General features: G+C 46.0%; 1 protein-coding gene across 4 annotated transcripts in view; it reads left to right on the forward strand.

The window, feature by feature from the left end:
* Nucleotides 1-605: 605 nt before the first annotated feature.
* Nucleotides 606-19,860, forward strand: part of OBSL1 (obscurin like cytoskeletal adaptor 1) — a 58,416-nt gene continuing 39,161 nt past the window's right edge. For 2 of the 4 annotated variants that reach the window (XM_066611560.1, XM_066611562.1), the window contains exons 1-8: nucleotides 606-1,000; nucleotides 3,331-4,408; nucleotides 8,848-9,117; nucleotides 9,208-9,468; nucleotides 12,135-12,440; nucleotides 13,462-13,737; nucleotides 15,273-15,554; nucleotides 15,902-16,174. In XM_066611560.1, coding sequence (XP_066467657.1) covers nucleotides 3,364-4,408; nucleotides 8,848-9,117; nucleotides 9,208-9,468; nucleotides 12,135-12,440; nucleotides 13,462-13,737; nucleotides 15,273-15,554; nucleotides 15,902-16,174 — 2,713 coding nt within the window. In that variant the 5' untranslated portion in view covers nucleotides 606-1,000; nucleotides 3,331-3,363. The remainder of the gene's footprint in view (nucleotides 1,001-3,330; nucleotides 4,409-8,847; nucleotides 9,118-9,207; nucleotides 9,469-12,134; nucleotides 12,441-13,461; nucleotides 13,738-15,272; nucleotides 15,555-15,901; nucleotides 16,175-19,860) is intronic. The other 2 variants (XM_066611561.1, XM_066611563.1) reach the window with 2 other exon arrangements.

A 19,860-nucleotide genomic window follows, 5' to 3' on the forward strand; every position in this document is an offset into this window, starting at 1 on the left:
GAAAAGTCACAAATAATCCTGAATGTTTTTAATAGGGCCAGTCGTTTGTGCTGATAATGTCAGTCAACAGTCAACAAAACCTTTATTAGGCATAAATGTGCTGATAATGTTTGTAACATGAAAAGCAAATGAAGAATGCTGGTTACTGAAGGGGGGAAATCAGCCCTGCCTCAACAGCACTGTACTGGCTGAGGTGGTGAGAGTTTTCTTGTGACCTTCCCTTTCTCTTTTGGCTGACCCTGCCATATCCTTTGTCACCTTCCCATTCCAAACTAAAGCGATAAAACACTTGCTAACACTAGGCCGCTGCCTCTGAACCTGCTTCCTACGTATCAGAGACTTAAATTTACCATGGGTCAGGTGTGATGGTGACCATTGAATATCAGGCAGCGCGGGGGTGTCATTAAGGGATGCTCCAACCTGCTTTGGGGCCATGGTGACCCTTTGCCCTTCCCCTCCACTGAGGTGGGCTATGCCTGAGGCAGCTCTGGGGCTAAGGGATGCCTTTGTGCTCCTCCCTGCTGGGCTCTATACTTAGCCAAGCCCCAGCCCCCGCTTATCAGCCCAGCCATGTCATCAGAGGGTATTTTTGGGGACAGCAGCTGCAGGCATTTGTAACGCTTCTTCGTCCCTGCTCTCAGACGCCGAGCGAGTAACACAGACGGAGGCCAGGGACCCGCAGCATGTGAGGGGCGGGGAGCGTGTGTGGGGGGCACTGCAGGACTGGCAAGTAAACAGCAGGGATACCCAGTCTGGGGTGTTGTAAGGAAAAAGACAGACCAATGGAAGACAGCAGCTGGTGACTGGACAGAACGATGGCTGGACAGATGGAAATAGTCTGACAAGAGGAGGAGGAAGAGGAGGAGGAGGAGGAGAAGCAAGAACTATTGACAGAAAGGTGCAGTTGTCAGGTGAATGCATGAGGTGGCTTAAGGTTAGTGAGTGCAGACAGGAAGGCAGGCGGCTGCCCTCACAGCCTGCCTCTCATTCCCCCTACTAGGTAAGTGTCACTGTGGGAATAACGGCTCGGAACATGGGAGGAGTTGGAGGGCGGCAAAGTTATCATGATGGCATGCTGGGCTCCTGGGAGTGATGCTAGCTGGCTGTAGGATTAGCAACCAGCCCCTCACTGAGTGATGAATGAAATGGAAAGGTTTGGGGCTGACTTTGGCATACCAAAGGAAATGGCAAGAGTCAGAATTTGCCTGCTTTGAAGTTTGGGAGGGGGTTGAACTACACCAGGACCCAGCACAATGTCACAGCCCTGCATGGAAGCAAAAGCTTTTCCTCTCCCTGTGATGCCTCCACTTCCACTGAATCAAGTACCCTGCACCAATCTCTCCCCTCCTTATCAGTAATTTTCGTGCAGAAAATGCAAGCCCTTTGAGTGAGTGAATGCTGGGGAAAAGTGAAGAATCTTTGGGCCCCTCTTGGAATGGTCTCTCTCCCTTTGTCCCTCCCGTCCCATGGGGTCTGCACTGCAGTAAAAGCAAGTTATCAGTGAAGCACTACACAAAGCACGATATGGCAGGAATGCACGATATGGCAGGCATGCCCCTGCAGTTAAGTCGATTGGGGATCAGGAGTCTCTGGGAGGTGGTGTAGGGCAAGGAATGCAAGCTGGGAAGTACTTAGCTGAATGCTCACCTCATCCATGCACTCGCTAAGTGGCTCTTAGGAAAGGCACTATTCTTTCAGCTCTCCTCTCCTAACTCCACAAGATGGGGATAATAATACCGCTGACCTACCTAATATTCTATGTGAAGCACTTTGAGCACTTGGAATGTGCTAGATAAAATAATCATTAGAATCACTGCCATTTTTGTGGGCTGGTGGCCTTCTGCTCCTCAGGCCATGTGGTAGCTATCTGGGCTGGGGTATTCTTACTGTAACTCAGTAAGGGGATATGATTGTAACCATACATTATATTTCTCCTCACCCCTCTATGGCTGTCCTACAAAAGAGGGAAACCTAGTTCTACCCCTGTATTGTGTCTTTCTTCTTTTATTGACAGACATCAGTTGGGTGTTAATTTTTCTGGAATGCCCAGAGAGACAGAGTAATGAAGGGATTTGTGAGCAGGGCCTCATGGTGGATGAGATTACTGTATGAAGCAAAATGTGGGTGGATCTCTTGCACATCAGAAGGCATAGAATTATCCTCAAAATCCCATGTTTCTACAGTGACCTTGGTGTGATACCACTGTGCAACAGGGTAGAGAGAGAGAGAGAGAGAGAGAGAGAGAGAGAGAGAGAGAGTTTGATGGACTCTGTGTCCCTGGGGAGCAGTTGATATCTTATTTTCACCATGGGATTATGTAAAACAGGGTTGTCGGCTTAAGGACACATATTTTTGGTGAAAAGCAGTACAATATATAAATATTCTTACTAGTAATCTGAGGTAGTGACAGAGTTTGTTCACACAACCAAATTAGGCTGGTGAGAACTATGTGGATTGAGTAACTGTGTACTCAGTTCACTGTCACAGACACTGGGTGCCTTGCTGGCCACTCAACCCAGGTTTTATAGCGCCACTGCAAAGCTGCTGAAAGTGGGCTGAACGGTGGCATGATAAAAATGAGATGGGTGCACAGGAAAATGATTACACAATCACTTCCCTCCATGCCCAACTGAGCACCAATCTGTTTACTTCACATGCCATTCCAATTTGGTTGAGTGTGCTGGATCATAGTGAAGAGCACCTTCCTCATCCTTCAATGTTAAAGCAAAATTAATTTAAACATGACGTTCACTGGGTGACCTTGGGCCAGTCACTGTCTCTCAGCCTAATCTACCTCATGGAGTTCTTGTCAAGATAAAACAGAGAGGGAAAAGGCAGAGAACTTAGGATGCTATCCTGAGCTCCTTGGAGGAAGGGCAGCATGATAAACTGTGAAGGGATTAAAAGGGGACTCTAAGAACAGCATGTTGGAGGTTGCTGACTCAAAAACAAGGCAGCATGCTTACACCACAACTCTAACCTCAAAAGTCTGCTACACTAGAGTTGGCGTCTTTGGTTGTATGCCTTCTTGAATATGCTTGGATGGGGATCAATTAGTACTATAGCTTAGTTATTAGATACAGTTCAGCAAGCTGATGCTATAACTTCTATGCTTTTTTGTAACCAAAATAAAGCTTCTTTTCTTTAAGGTCCCTTAGGCTCAGAACTACTGTACTAACATGTAGAAAAAATACCAGAAGCTGCTCGGAGCCAATGAGATGGAGTGGAATATAAATCAAATAAATTAACTATGACGATGATGATGATTATACCTTGCTGCAGTTTCCAGCTTCTTCTGCTATAATCCTTTCTTGATCTGACTCTCTGTAGGTCCCTGGCCTCAGTGGTATCCTGACTGAGCCCATGATGGATGCTTTTGGTGGAGCCCCCCGATTTCTGGCCTACCCCCGCACTTTCACAGTGCAGAGTGGTACCAATGCAGTATTGAAATGGCAAGTGGCTGGTGAGCCACGTCCTAGCATTGCTTGGGAGAAGGATGGCTCCGAGCTGGAGTTGCCATCAGGCCGGATGCTTGTGCAGGCCGATGGGAATGCATACAGCCTGCTGGTCTCTCAGGCTGGTCCAGAGGACAGTGGACGCTACGTGTGCAAAGCTAAGAACAGTGTGGGTGAAACCTATGCAGCTGCTACCTTCAAAGTGGAGGCAGCCACAGAACTGAAACCAAAGGGAGATCTTGACACCCAGGCTCCAATCTTCCTGAGCAGGCCAACCTCCACACGGGTGAGCCGAGGAGAGGATGTGACCTTTTCATGCAGGGTCTTGGGGCAGCTTGAGTGGGAGAAGGATGGACGCAAGCTGTCAGACATCTTTGAGAGCAGCCATTATAAAGTGGGTGTAGAGTCTGGTGACTGGCACTCTCTGCACATCTACAACACTCGTCTTCCAGATGCAGGTGTCTATGTGTGCAGGGCACAGAACAGTTTTGGAGAGACCATGGCTGCAGCAGTGCTCTTGGTAGACTCTGTGACATGCATTCCCCATGATGGTTCCTTTCAGGATGTGCCCTCAAACTGCCATCTCAAGAAACAGCCAGATGCTCTGGAAGATAAGAGGCAGCGGCATCGCCCTGGACAAAATATGGTATCAGAAGCCAGGCAGAATGGAGAAGTGCTTCCCAGCCTATCCACTACAAAGATCTTTACTGTGAACGAAGGGAAGCATGCCAAATTCCGCTGCTATGTAACTGGCAAGCCCAAACCAGAGATTGTCTGGCAGAAAGATGGGAAGGTGCTGTCCCCTGGAAGGAGGCACCTGCTTTATGAGGACAGGGAGGGCTACTTCATCCTCAAGGTGCTCTACTGCACAGCGCGGGACTGTGGGCTTTATGTGTGCACAGCCTGCAACACAGCTGGCCAGACTCTCAGCTCTGTGAGCCTCCGTGTCAAAGGTACCCATGCCATGGAGAGAAAAGACAGAGTGATGTGTATGGGTGTACCGCACTGAATTGGGGTGTCCTATCCCTTGGGGGGCATTATGTGGGGGGAGAGTTATTTGAGGACAGAATGAAACATGTAGGAGGGGCAAGAGAAATATGGCTACCACCAAGGGATAGAATATGAAGTTTTCCTATTGGAGGGCAAAACAGGGGAGCCTGTTACTCACAAGCACTAAAATACAGGAGCTAGGACCAACCACTGTGGGCATAGTAATGCAGAAACAGAGTGGAGAATGTAAACTAAACACAGAGTATTACCTGAGGCTACAATACAGCATGTATTCTGAGTTTAGGTTGAGCCTTCCTCTTAGTTCATAGTCCAGACCATGTCCACAGGGCCTGTGACCTGCTAGAGGACCACTTTCGCCTTAGATGAGATAATGAACCAAGGAACTAGTTGTTCCAGAGTGGGATTGTATTCACTGTTTTTTATCTAAAAGTGATACAGCAAATGAAGCACAGCCTTCAGAGTAGGCATTCTACTTGTGAGTCCTAGAGCCAAGGAGCTCTCACATGGAAGTGGCAAACAAGAACTGTATGGGTCAAGAGATGTAGCAGGCCACAGCGGGGTGTTTGCAGTGGTGGTGGGGCTGGCAAGTAGAGTTCTGTTTGCTGCATGCTTGCTGCTTGCTGAGGTGTTTGGGTTACCCTTCTGGTACATTCTTGCCTAGGAATGGGGAGTGTAAATGCCACTTGCCAGTGACAGTGAGTATGAAGTGCTGAGTGGTTTGGGTGCTCAGCCAGGAGCAGGTCAGGTGCCAAGTACAAGGCTAGACAGGAAACGTTTCCTACATTAAGAGATAGGACATGACATGCGAAATAGAGCATTTACAGATGGCTTGGTGGTATACTCTTCTGTCTTGAATTGGGAAAAGGCATAACCTTTTACACAACAAATATGAGTGGAATGAAGTAATTGGTGTGTGAAGGTTGCAGTAGGACTGTGCCAATGACCTCGCTCCTCACTAATGTGCATTAATTGGGCCATTTGAACAGAGTCTACATGCGCAGAAACCATACAAGTGAAAGCTCCGTGCAGAACATCAAATGCATCAAAATCAGGATTGGGTCCAGTGGATCCAATTCAGCTTTGTCATGTATTAATCAATTCTACTCAGCTGGTTGTGTGTGAAAAGTCTGATTAAAAGAACAGAAAAAGAAACGTTTGCTGGCTAGCAGAACATCCCAAGGCCTCATACAACAATAGCAGATGAGGTGGTAAAAATTCCTGCATTGTACAGTCTGTGGGGGGGATCTTATAATGCTGCTCTCCTTTTTAAAATACTTTTTATTGCACATACAAAAGTAGATGCCAGGAGAAGATTTCTAGCCAATGTGCTGTCCAAGCACTATTGCATGTTAAATAATTTATTGTAGTTTTTAACTATGAGGATTCTGTTGCAGAAAATCTCCCAGCTCTTGGTCTCCTCTGCTAAGCTTGGCCACACCTCCTTTAATGCACACTTCCCTTGTTCTTTCCAGTGGATTTCTGAAAAGCCTTACCCACAAAGCCCTGCCTTCTCCCCGTATGCTAGTGTTTTTTATATGGAGGACCATTTAATCATGTGATCTCCCATGTAAATCTGAGGCAGCAGAGCCTGGGAACCTTTTTACTGCGGCATCTGCTGTTTCTGAGAACTAGGCCTCAGCCTTTAAGATGGAAGTGCATTTGGGGTAAGAGTCTGTGCCAGAATAAACAACAGCCAGTTCTTTGTCAGCATTCTAGCCAACATTGCTATTGACCAGCCTGGATTGTGCAAACGCCTACCTGCTCCTAGAGTTTCCCATAGCCCTTCATGCTGCCTCAGTACCAGTAGATGTGGCTTTTCATTTTGCAGTGATCCAGGCCTTTGTAGAGAGGCACAGAACCATGTATAATACTGTACTGCAGCAGTTTGCAAACTGTGGGTCCAGGACCCACTAGTGGGTTGTTACCCAATTTTTGGTGGTTCACAAAACTGATAGGGCAGATTAGGCTATGTGCATCAAGGGTTAAACAACCAAATCACCATTTTACTCACACCCATTGGGAATTATAAATCAGGCAGCAGGTTCATGAGTTTCTAAAAAGTTTGATAACCACTGCTGTACTGTAATGTGAATGTACAGGAATGGAATGGAAAGCCCCAAAGAAGAGGGGAGGGGTATTGGTTAAAATGGGGCAAAGTGTGATAAAGGAAGGGAAGGCTTACAAAATTATTTTAGATGAGACATAATTCATGAATGGAGCAAATGCTCTGGAATGGCTGCCTGGCTGAGACCTAAAGTCATGAATGTAGAAGGGGATTCAGAGGACAGATGCAAAGCTGATAAACAGCATGCCTTGCTTGTAGGTTGAAGAGAAGGGCAAGAGATGAAGCAGGCCTGTTCAGTGTGCGGAAGAGAAGCTCACTGGGTGGGGGTTGGAGTGGGGTGGATGTGTGATAACAGTCCTCTGTTATATGTCAAAATATGCAGTTAGTAGGAAGGGGAACAACTGTTCTCTGAATCTCTGAAGGGCAGGTGAGGGGGGAGGGAATGGGCTTGACCCAAAAGAGGAAAATGAGATGCCAGGAAGATTTTTCTGTCCATAAGAATAGCCACGCAATGGAACATGTTACCCAGAGACTCTAGAGCGCCTGCTTTCATTGGGACTTTTTAAAAATAGGCAAAACATCTGTCACGATGGGAGCCTGAGTGGATGAAGGGTTGAAGGAAGCATTCCGCTTGAAAGGAGATGGCTAGTTGCAGTGATGGGGTTGCACAAGTGGAGAAAACAGCCAGGTCCACAGTGGCTCATTTAAAGTTTATGGATGATTACAACCAACAGAAGGAAAACCTGGACTGCACAGATGAGGTGTAGAACTGTTCCTGGACTGTATCACTTCCAGTTGTCATTCATTATTTCCCTATAAGATACTCTCTGCATATAGAAAATGAGATGTTAGAGGTAAGAGTTCCAGCTGAGGCTTCTCCCTGCAATGCGAGTTTTCTGTGGAGGATTGTTCAAACATGTGAATCTCACTTCTACCAACAGCTATCTTAGCTATCAAGCTGAGAAGTCAGGAATAGTTTTACCACTTCATCTGTATGGCTCAGGCCCCAGACATTCTTTCAAAGTTATTAGCCCTCTAAAATACGGTGATAATTTTGAAAGATACTTTATTAGTGTCCTTCATGGTATGAAAAGAAGCTCATTTAGGGATTAATTTGTGCCAAGTTCAAACTCCAACAGCAATTTTCAGTGCCAGCTCTCAACTCAAGAAGCATATAGTGATTGAAAAGATGAAAATGCCCTGTTCATGTGCAAAGTGTATTTCTTTGACTGCTGGCTACGGTAAGAGAAATTTTCACATCTGATGAAGGAAAAGGGCTTTCAGGTCAGAAGACAGGGTTTGAGTCAGAAGACTGATTTGAGACACTCGTTTCTCTTTTTCTAGCAGTGAATTCAGTTGTGCATTCTGAGCAACCCCCTTCCAGACACCAGAGTCCTGGGCTATGGCTGTTTCCCACAAAGTCATCTCTGTTCCCTTGGGTTGTTATGAAGGCAGCAGTTGTTCCTTGCACTGGGCCCCAGGGAACTGACAGCAAGAGGGTCGAGTGCTAAAGATACCACATGCCACCCACTTAGCACTCTGCCACCTCTCAGAATAACCCTTCTAAGGAGAATAAAGATTTTCTTCCATACACACTTTTACATCCCGCTTGGTAGACAAAGGAGGGGCAGGCACCTGTTATACATTCCTTGATGCATTTCCTAAAGCTGTTATACCCAGAGGCAACATTGGAAGCAATTAAGCTAGGCCATTATGTTCATATTGTTTTGGATGACAAAATATGCTAGAAATGGTTGTGGGCAAGAAAAATTGCTGCGTTTGTAAAAATTGCCTTGTGTATTCATAACGCATATGATTTAATATTCCTTAAAGCCTGTGCCCACATTATTGATTACTCCCTGTGGCAAAGTCAAACAAAGGTTTAACTTGAGGTCTTTCATACTCTCTCATGAAGGATGAGGGTATGGAGGGAGGGTAAGTAGGTGGTATGTGAACCAGGAAAGCATGGCGGCAAGTTCTCCTTGGTGCAAGAAGAACCATGTCAAGAGCTTCTTGACTCCAGGTGGGCTTGATAAAGTCTGAAGTGAAAGCCTGTCCAGATGGACAGAGGAACTATGATTGGTTATGAAACAAACGTGAGAAAGCCTGAGGATTGGGGCAGGAGGGTTGTGATAGCAATGAAGACATGGAAGTTTTTGAGGTAGTGACATTTTGCTGAATCCCAGCACCCTTGTGTCTTAACCCTCCCTAACCCTGTAGCTCATTGGGGATTAAGTTTGATTCTGTGGATATGGACCTTGCTCCACTCTCAGGTTCCCAGGTACAGCCAGACCCTTTTGTGTCTCTTTTCTGTAGAGCCCCGCCTGAGGTTTCAGGTTCCTTTGGTGGATGTGGAAGTGCTGGAACGCCAGGATGCTGTGTTAGAGTGCCAAGTGCCTGTTGACACCATCCCTACTGTGTGGTATCTTGAAGATAAACGCCTGCAGCCCAGTCCCAAGTATCTGATGGAGGAGCAGGGCCTTCTGCGGCGACTGACGGTGCGGGATGCCCGAGCTGATGACGATGGCGTCTATTTATGTGAGATGGAGGGCAAAGGCCGCAGCGTTGGGGAGCTGTCAGTGCAAGGTGGGGCAGTCAAGCCAGGATTGATATAGTGGCAATTGTGTTGTGTTGGGGCTCTTTCTCTCATAATAACTGCCCAGCTCTTTCCTTCAGGCCTGATTGTGAAGCGGTTGCCGCGGAAGCTGGATGTGATGGAAGGGGAGAATGCTGTCTTCTACGTGGAGACTCAGGAACCTGTGGAGGGGCCAAGTTGGGGCCGTAATGGGCAGGAACTAGTGGAGGCACCACATACCCTGATCAGGAGCTTTGGGAAAACCCACCTGCTGGTCCTGGTGCATGTAACACGGCATGACGCAGGGGTAATCACTTTCTCAGCGGGCGAGTCACAGACTTCAGCACAGCTTCGTGTCAAATGTGAGTAGGACAACAGGATGGAACTGTCTGGGGGCAAAATCTAGCTAGCCACAGAATCTAGTACTTTAAATTGCCCTGATGTGAATTGCAGTCCCAAAAGTAGCCTCTCAACTGGGTGTGGGGAACAATTTCCTGTTCCTCAGCACTTGTTCTTGTGGTGTAAAGGTCCTTAGGACTGGACTGTAATTAAAATCATTCCAAGGACTGTAAGTAGAATCATTCCAAGGTTGTGCAGAATATTGTGTGGTGCTGAGCTGAACTACCCCAGAATATTAAATCAATATTCTGATGTTAACTAATATACTCTAATCCAGTGTTTCTCAAACTGTGGGTCGGGACCCACTCGGTGGGTCGCGAGTCAATTTTGGGTGGGTCCCCATTCATTTAAATATTTTACTTTTAATATATTAGACTTGATGCTACAAGTATGTTACTGCATTTTGGGAAGTGTTACAGACCTGTACTTTTAAGAAGCTACTATGTATATTCTTTTAGCAATGACAGTAAATGGGACTTACTGGGTCCTGGGTAAGTGTAAGTAGGATTGCAGCCTAGGATTGTTAAAAATTTTCCTACTTGATGATGTCACTTCCAGTCATGACATCACTTCTGGTGGGTCCTGACATATTCTCATTCTAAAAAATGGGTCCCGGTGCTAAACGTGTGAGAACCACTGCGTCTAATCTGTTTCAGCACAGTACATAATCATAGAATAGTGGGGAGAAAGGGCATGCTTATCTTTTTCCTTCTTGGTGTTTGTCCACTCAGAATTGCACCTCTGCTCTGCTTTCTCACACAAGGAAAAACAGAGAGAAATGATTAAGCAGTCCCTCCCTCTACTCTTGAATGCAGCCTGGTGGCCAGGAGGCCTAGAATAAATTTGATGCTATCACCTAAGAATTTGAAATATTTTTCCAGCCCTAGAATTTGCAGTTCTGAATTATACACTAAAAAACCCACATTGAGCAACTCCCAAATTCAGATTAACTTCTAAATCCACTGGATTGCATTACGCAAAGTTTAAGTACTCACTCACTGAGATTATTGTGCTGCTGATAGAGCTCCCGGCTTCTGAGGGCCTAACTAAACATTACACACAAATGCATGCAGTGAAACCCGACAGAATTTTACAAAAGGAAGGAAGGAAGGAAGGCCATTTGGAAAGTGGTCATCTAGACAAGGAAAGGGCTAAGTGCTATGCCCATCCCTTCTGCCACTCATTTGTTCCAAATTTCCCCGTTTCAAAGCAACCCCCTCTCAAAAAACCACTGGAGTTTTATTTCACATATATAAATGTAGCCTTTGGGTAGATCCTCAATTGAAGGACATATTTCTACATTCACTGCATCAGCCTGGTGTTTCATAGCACCTTCTGTCTAACCTACTTTTCCCAAATCTGTTCTTATTTGTGGGGAGTCCAGATACATAATGGACCAGACTACAGGCTCAGTTTTTTTTTTAGCTGAAATGAGATCTCCATTTTCCCTCCCTCAGTAACTTGCTAGAGTCTATTTGTATGGGGATAGCCTTGAAAAACATTTGGAAACTGCAGCTGAATTAGAGTGCAACAGCAAGGGTTCTTGTTGGGTTTCATGCCTGGGAGCATGGATCAGTTTCATGCTAGGTTTCTGGAGGCCCTTGAGAAAAGTAATGCACTGGGCCCTCTTGGCACTCTCCACCTGACCCTGATAGTGCATTGGGTGCTACCACCACCATCAGTACTGAGAGTTCAAGGCTCAGCTTGCTTGGATGGATCCTCTGTTAGGTGTGCCTGACCTGGCAGACTTCTGGTATTACATGTGATGCCTGTTCTGTATCATTTGCATTTGCTACAATTCAAGGGGACCCCTTTGTAAGCTGAAAGGTGGGTTAAAAAAATAACTAGAAATAAATAAATAGAATATGGTAGGAGCACAATCCATCAGGAAGTTGACCTCTGTAAGTCTTGTTGAAATGAATATGAGCTATTAACTGGAACCATCAAGATGTAGCAGTTGGACTAGAACTAGGGAAATTAGAGTTCAGATCCTTGCATAGCCATGAGGCTCATTGGGTGATCTTGAAATTTTCACCATCTGCCATCTGAGTAAACCTCAAAGAATTGATGTGAATATGAATGGGGGGGGGGAGAGAGAACAATGGACTCCACCCTAAACTTCTTAAAGGAAGGGTGTTTGTGTGTTGGCAACCTTCAGTCTCGAAAGACTATGGTATTGCGCTCTGAGTGGTGGTTCTGGAACAGCGTCTAGTGTGGCTGAAAAGGCCAATTCGGGAGTGACAATCCCTTCCACACTGGGAGCAAGTGCAGTCAGTCCCTGGTCTGTTTCCCTGGCTATGGGCCTTCCTTCTTTGCCTCTTTGCCTCAGACTGTTGGCCAAGTGTCTCTTCAAACTGAGAAAGGCCATGCTGCACAGCCTGCCTCCAAGCGGGCCACTCAGAGGCCAGGGTTTCCCACCTGTTGAGGTCCACTCCTAAAGCCTTCAGATCCCTCTTGCAGATGTCCTTGTATGGCAGCTGTGGTCTACCTGTAGGGCTATAAATATAATTAATTATTGTGTTCATGCACTGATCTCATTTGTTGCAATGGAACTTGCAGAGACTTCCCAGTGGTTTATGACCCACATTAGTAAGGTGAGAGGATGACAGCCATACTTTGTTTTCTCCAGGTGCCAAAAGGATCCCGCCCAGTGCGCCTGTAGCAGCAAGGATGTGCACAGCACACAACAATGCCGCCCTCCTAACATGGTGCCCACCGCCTGATGTGCACCGCAGCCCTCCCAGCAGTTACATCCTAGAGCGGCAGGCGGTGGGAGAGACTGAGTGGGTGGCTTGCCTCACCACTGATGTTGCCAGCATGGTTGAAGTCCCAGGTGATGGAGTGCCACAGGAGGCTGACTACCGCTTCCGTGTGTGTTCTGCCAATCAGTATGGGTGCAGCGGGCATGTGGAATTCCCTGGCTCAGTGCACCTTGGTAAGCCCTTCTTCTCCCTCATAGTGTGTGGGTAATGTCCTTGCTCAAGCCCAGGCTTTTTGAAAATTCAGTTTTTGTCTTCTCCATTTCTCTGCTCCATCACTTAACCATGTCCTCTACTCTTTTTTCCATTGGACTTTCCTAGGGGCTTCTGCAGCCGAAATTCTGCTGCTCCTTCTCCTATGAGAAAGTGCTATAGTCACTGCAACTTTGGCTAGCTGCCTTGAGTGCCCTTCGGGGAGAAAGGTGGAGTAAAAATCAAATAAATAAAAATAAGTAAAATTTCCTGTACCTTGGTGAGCAACCTGCCTGCCAAGCTGCACCCAACATTTGAAGGGAAGAGCATCGCATCTGATGTACCTCCTGCCCAGGCTTCCTCAGGAAGTGCACCTGAATTTGCCAGGGCATATCTTACAACATTGTCATTGTATGCTCTTTGCAAGACTCCTCAGAGCCTGGAAGCTGTTTCAATAATAGGGTTTGACTTTCAACATAAAATAATGGGAAAATAATAGTGCATGTGAGCACATGTAGAAAACCTTTGCTTTTGCCCATGAATAACCACAGCCAGACCCCATACATTTAGAGCCAGGAGATGGATGGATCTGATGGAGATCAGAGGGTATAACTTCCAGGCAGGTAGGAGATCTCAATACTTCCTTTTTCAAAATTTAAGATATCAGTGTCTGAACCTAAATGGGTATGATCCATATAGCATATTGTCTTTTAATATAGTTCATTCTCAAAGGAGGAGAAGAATGTCCTTGGGCTGGAGCAAAAGGGCAGAAACGTCCACAGGGCAAAGGAGTGTCGTGGTTAGCTAACTTGCATGCTTTAGACTGAGCATCTGCTTTCCATTTGTATTCATCACATGCATCAGACTGCTATGCCCTGCCCAGCTGACACTGGACAAGTGCCTTCTATTTCCTTTCTTCATAAGATTAATGCCATTTTTCCATGTGTGTCCATGTGCACATTCTGCCTTTGAGACTAAACCCCCAAACTTTGTCTTGTCTTATAGTGCCCAGGGCCCGGGTACAAAGAGGACTGCAGGATGCTAGTGTTCGTGTTGGTGAGATTGCCACCTTCTCAGTGCAGCTTTCAGCTGCTGTGTGTGGAAACTGGTTCTTGAATGGGAAAAAACTAGAGAAGGAGGAGGAAAACCAGCAGTACCAGATTTTACACAGTGGGGTGGACCATGCCTTACAGCTCAAAGATGTACAGCTAGCAGCAAGTGAGTCTGAGGTGCGATTTGAGGTCAATGGAGTGAAAGAATGTGCTACTCTGCATGTGCAAGGTGAGCCTTTGGCTGGGTCTGGGCAACATTGAGAACTGACTTTAATCAGAATAATTACATGCAAGCTACCATCCCATGAAAAAGATAGTGCTGTTTGCATGGTATAGAGAAGGAAGCACCTGCATTTTTCTGGTGTGGGACATAGCACCTGTTGTGGGTGGGGGAAATTTGAACCAGAAAATGGTGTAGGGGAGAAGGGCTAGGTATCCCTTTCTGCAATGTCACTGCTGCAATCAAAATTAGAGCCCTCACCTCAACTACTCTGAAGTAAAAAACATTGGGAAATCCAATCATAGATCTTCCATGCAATTTGTGGTTGTTTGGCCCTCTGATCTTTCCAGTATTGCCCACTTTCTTTGGTTTTCCTGCCCCTGGGATCTTTCCTGGGAAAGATCCCCTGGGATCTTTCATAATCAGAGATTATGATCTCTGAGAATTTGAATCCTTCTCATATTTCCATTTTCTCACTGTGAAACATATTCCTCTCTATCACACTAGTTTAATTTGAATAACTTCTGTTTATTTTGAGTTTCAGTGATTTCATCTTTGCTGAAAACTTAAGTAAAACTGACATAACCCAATTTGGTCAAAATCAAGACATCTGTAGTCCTACAGCAAGGGTCTCCAAACCCCGGCCTGGGGGCCAAATGCAGCCTGCGGTGAGCCTCTATCCGGCCCGCAGCCAGCCTCTGATCCCCTGAGAACCTCTGGTCCAGCTGACCAAACACAACCAGAGTTCTGCTTGTAGGGTCAGGGAATGGGGGTCCATTTAAGTGTGTGCTTTATTTCTTGGGCTGAGTTTGTGCTTGGAGAAGTCCTGGACATTTGAGCATTGGACATTCCTTTATTCATTCATTCAAGTTTCCTCTCTAATGTATTTCTTTAAATTTACATTTTATATTTAATTTTTTTTCTGGCCTTCAACACTGTACCAGATATTTGATGCAGCCCTTCAGCCAAAAAGTTTAGAGACCAATGTCCTACAGCATCTGATCCTATTATAGCAGTGGTTTGCAATCTTTAGGAGCCTGCGGGCCATTGAGGCAAAAATTGGAATCATTGTGGACCACATGCAGCTATAGGTGGTCTGGCCTCCACCCTCTCTGGTGGTCTGTCTTCCCAGTGGTCCCCTACAGACTATCAGAGAGGACAGCAAATGGACGACCAAAACTATAGCTGACACTTAAGTGATTGTGACTATGGGTGGTCTCCACACTCTTTGGTGGTCCATGGGAGATTGCTTGCTCTGTAAGACACTGGAAGTAATCAAAGGTGATTTTTTTTTTTCCTGAGACATCACGGACCTCACAGACCACTTCTCATGGTCTCACAGCCAAGCAATTCCAAACTTCAGCAGCTTTCACACATGAGCACATATATGTTTTATACACATTTTTTCCTAAACCAGTAGCTGTTGTTTTGGTCGGTGTCAACATGGCTGTGCCACAACAGTAGTCCATTGGTTGTCAAGGTTTGCCATGCTGTGAAGTTCATGTTTTGTAGCTGCATATGTTTCACATATTGTCTCTCTCCAGCCTTGCAGGAGGTACACATTACTCCAGTGCCAGAGACCAGACGACTTCAGACACTTCTGGCTGGGATGCCTCTGCTGCTGGAGTGTGAGGTCTCTGTACCTGATGCCCCCACCTGCTGGTACAAAGATGGAAATCCTGTGGCCTTGGACAAAGGTGCTCTGGTTGTCCAGTCTGAAGGATGCATCCGCAGGCTTTCGGTTGCCTCAGTCTGCAATTTGGACTCTGGGACATACACATGCGATGTGGGTGATGATGCAGTTAGTTTCACTGTGACTGTGGATGGTAAGTGGAGGAAAAAATCTTTACCAGGGCAAAGAAAGTGCTGGGTCACAAAGATACCTGCAGGGCCTGATGTGGGGATGAACCAGTAGCCAAGCACTGGAACTCAACCAACCCTTATTTAAAGGGGCCAATACTTTACAAATAAAGGTATCTTTTGAAATAAGGGGCATTTGGCATCTGTGACACAAGTCTTGGGATCTCTGATCTAGTGCCAACAGGAGTTTGGCCTGCAAGCCGATTCTTTCCTCTCCAAACAAATTTTCAGTAATGTATCCATTTTTCTCTTGCTCCAACCTATGAATGAGGGCCCCCTTTTCTGCCATCATGATATCTATTTGTCATTGCAGAACCTCCTGTGAAAATTGTACACTCCAATGCTGAGGTAAGCCATGCTTACCAGGTTGCAGAGCGTGTGGTGCTGGCCTGTGAACTCTCCTGTTCGAATGCTCCTGTCCAGTGGTACAAAGATAGAAAGATGGTGGAAGAAAGTGAGGGCCTCCTGCTGGAGAGTGTGGGCCCCCACCGTCGGCTGATCATTCCCTCTGCACAGGTGCAAGATGCAGGGGAGTTTGTCTGTGACGTGGGTGGAGATTCTGCCATCTTCAACATCACTGTTACAGGTTATTAATTAATTAAAATATCTTTACCACTCCTTTCCCCTCCCAAAGAGAGGTACTTGAGGCAGCTTGCAGTAAATTAAAAGTCAGATTAAAAAATTATTGGATTAAGCAAAATAAAATCTCCTAAAAATAATCAGTAAAATAATAGAAAACAGCAAAACACAATTCACAGCTAAACCCCATAAGCAAAGGAAAACAAACATGTTTTCTGCTGCCACTGAAATACTGTCAGAGAAGAGGCCAATCTGTCCTATATAGTCAAGGCGTTCCATATATGCTGTATTGTTTTCTATGTCACCACAAACCATACCTTCACTCGCAATGAAATATATAAGAGGGCCCCTCTAGCTGATTAATGTGAAATTATTATTGCGTTCTATAGCGGCATTAATGTACATGATGCTTTATATAGGACACTTGCAATTGGAAAACCAGCAGCTAAATGTCCGCTAGCAATGGACAGCCCAATCCTATGCTTCCAGCCCAATCATATGCTACTGCTGTATCCACTAGCTGCCAGGAAGCTGCCAGGAATCTCTTCAAGGAAAGGGCATAGGGGCCGCAATGGGTCTCCTCCAGTCTACAGACATGTTCAGAATCCCAGTTCCTTTCTCCACCCCACCCTCATTCTACCCTGCCATCCCGCACCACCCAGAGGCATGCTACCACCTAGTGGTTTAGCTTATCCCGGTGGCAGAGCATCCTCCTCCTCCTGGTGCTAGCCCTGGCATCGGACTAGCACCAGCCCAGTGCCAGCATTTCCAACTCCCTACAGCACTTTCTGGCACATTTACAGCAACCAGTGTCGGCACTAGGGTTCAGCACCAGCGCTAGGTAAGTATAGGATTGAGCCCTCAGTCCTTTACAGCAGGGGTCTCCAAACCTTTTGGCCAGAGGGCCACATCAAATATCTGTCATGGTGTGGAGGGCCAGAAAAAAATTAAATATAAAATTTAAATAAATAAATTAGAGATGGAACTTAGATAAGTGAATAAATGAATGAATGGGCTCATTCTTTCAACACCTCTGGCCCTCAGAACACCCTCCAGATACAATCAGAGCACAGTTCTGGTCATGTTCAGCTGAGTGGGCCAGAGGCTTTCAGGAGTCAAGAGGTTGACTGCAGGCCAGAAAGAGGCTGGCTTCGGGCCACATCTGACCCCCGGGCTGGGGTTTGGAGACCCTTGCTTTACAGTCTGGAATCTTTAAGGTTCTGTATGATGGATCCCTTTTCCCGTCAGACCTTGTTGTCCTCAGATTCTTTTTCTTGCTCAGTTCCACTGAGGGGGAAAAGATAAGGAGACTTGTGGCACTTTAAAAGCTAACAAATATATTTTGGCATCAGATTTTTGTTGGACAAAGCCTGTTTACAACAGATGCATGAAGAGGGGAGGTGATGGAACCTACAAACAACCCAATCCTAACCTGCCGTGGAGCAGGCAGGCCGGTGGGCCTGTGCTGCATCCAAGGCAGGATTGAGGCTGAAAGCGGCTCAGCCCAGGGCAAGGGGAATTGCTTCCCTTTACCCTGGGTAAAGAGAGCAGTCCCAATGGGGCTATTTGGATCTGTGCCACCTCAAGAGGTAGCACAAATCTGAGCAGCGTGGGACTGCCCCAGGCTGCCTGGGAACAGGGTTAGGATCCGGCATAACTGCTGAATCCTTTCCCAGCCTCCTGGTCCCCGCCCTCCCGCCCCTGGAATGCCTGTCACCCGCTTTCCCCCTACCCTGAAATACCTCCCTCCCACGTCATACAGGATGTACAGGATGGGGCTCAAAGACTCCTGCAGAGCCACTTTAGTCAGTGTGGACAATGCTGACATAGATATTTCAGTTACTCAGGATAAGGCAACTTCTTATGATCGCTGCAGTCTCAATAATCCTGGAGCAACAAAAGTACAATTCCATAGTCAGGTGGTAAGAAAAACACAGAAGGAAACCCTTCATGTACCCACATATACAGCAACACATTCCACTTCAACTACATGTTTACATAAGCATAAAGACACACATAAAGATTCATGCAATCAGTGGCACATCTAGTTTTTCTATTGGGGGGGGGTGATCTTGGGAGTAAGGAGTGTTGGTGCCACCACATCTCAGCCCCCTGGATTGTGGCACATCAGATTTTGCAAAACTTAAAATGCTGATCTTTTTTGAACTTGCCTTCTGGAACTTGCAAACTTACCATAAGAATTGCGGTTTCCTTAGAGTTTTTTTTTTTTTAATTATTGGTAAATGTAAATTGTAAGACTTACCATTTCTGAACCACAAAAAGATAAGAAACCTGCTCAGCTACATTGCTGCATATCACCAGTCAAAAGGCCTAGGAATGAGCTTGAGTGGCTGGCTGTCATGAGTGCCCTAAAGGCTTCATTTAAAAGGGGGGTCGTTTTTGTTCTCTTGAAGAGGAAGCAGGTGCAAGCCTCTTAATCAAAGACAGAAAACACTGAAGACTAAACAGTCTTTTAAAATCAGGCAGGACAAGTCAGAGTACTACCTGAACAGCACTTAACCTGTACCCTCTCTGAATCATCTAGAAGCCAGAAAAGGTAATATTTGAGGTGGTGTCTGGTGGTATACAGTGAGACCAGTGATTGCAACACAACAAAAAGTAGGAGGAGGCTTGGCAGGCAGAGCTCTAGGGCAGGGGTCTCCAAACCCTGGCCCGGGGGCCAGATGCGGCCCAAAGCCAGCCTCTTTCCGGCCCGCAGTCAACCTCTTGTCTCCTGAAAGCCTCTGGCCCACTCAGCTGAACATGACCAGAACTGTGATTGTGTCTGGAGAGTGTTCTGAGGGCCAGAGGTGTTGAATGAATGAGCCCATTCATTCATTTATTCACTTATCTAAGTTCCAATTTATTTATTTAAATTTTATATTTAAATTTTTTTCTGATCCTCCACACCATGCCAGATATTTGATGTGGCCCTCTGGCCAAAAAGTTTGAAGACCCCTGCTCTAGGGTGTGCTTTTTGCACACTTGAAAAAGCCCTTCCATACATCCTGAGCCTTTTTTGGTGTTGTAGCTCTGCTTCTGGCCTCCCAATCTGGAAGTAATTGGAGATGACATCATTGCTGGTTACTTCTGATGGTACTTCCAATAGGTGGACCATGTAAAGTGGTACAGTGGTGGACAAAAGTTGAGAAATGCTGCTCTAGCCAGCCGATATGATGGTTTTCCCCATCTGTTTTGAGAATGGAAGAAAACTCACTGTGGTGCAGTGATTAGGGTGATAGACTAGAAAGCCTGTGTTTGAATTTGCCCTCAGCCAAAAACTCTCTGGTTAGGCCCAGGCAACGTTCCTTTACCCAGCCTCAGTTATTTGTAGAATGGGGCTACTAATGACCTTCCTCCGAACACCTGAGAGGATGCAGGAGTTAAGGACTTTAAAGCATCACTAAAGTGTTCTGCAGACCTGACAGATAATAACAGACAGCCTTGGGGTTATTATTTGCAATTTCTGCCTAACAACATGTTTGAGTATTTTTTCTTGGCCTCATAACAACTCTGTGAAGTAGGTTAGGCTAAGAGAAAGTGACTTGCCCAAGGCCAGCTGATAAGATCCATGATAAAACAGAAATTTATATGTGCCCCCGTATCCAAATCCAACATATTCATATTTAGCATTTCTATGGTACTTTTGTAATGTGTATACAAAGTGAGCAAGTGCCCACTCATTTTCACAGC

Source organism: Tiliqua scincoides, chromosome 1 (genome assembly GCF_035046505.1).
Source record: "Tiliqua scincoides isolate rTilSci1 chromosome 1, rTilSci1.hap2, whole genome shotgun sequence".
Lineage (NCBI taxonomy): Eukaryota > Metazoa > Chordata > Lepidosauria > Squamata > Scincidae > Tiliqua > Tiliqua scincoides.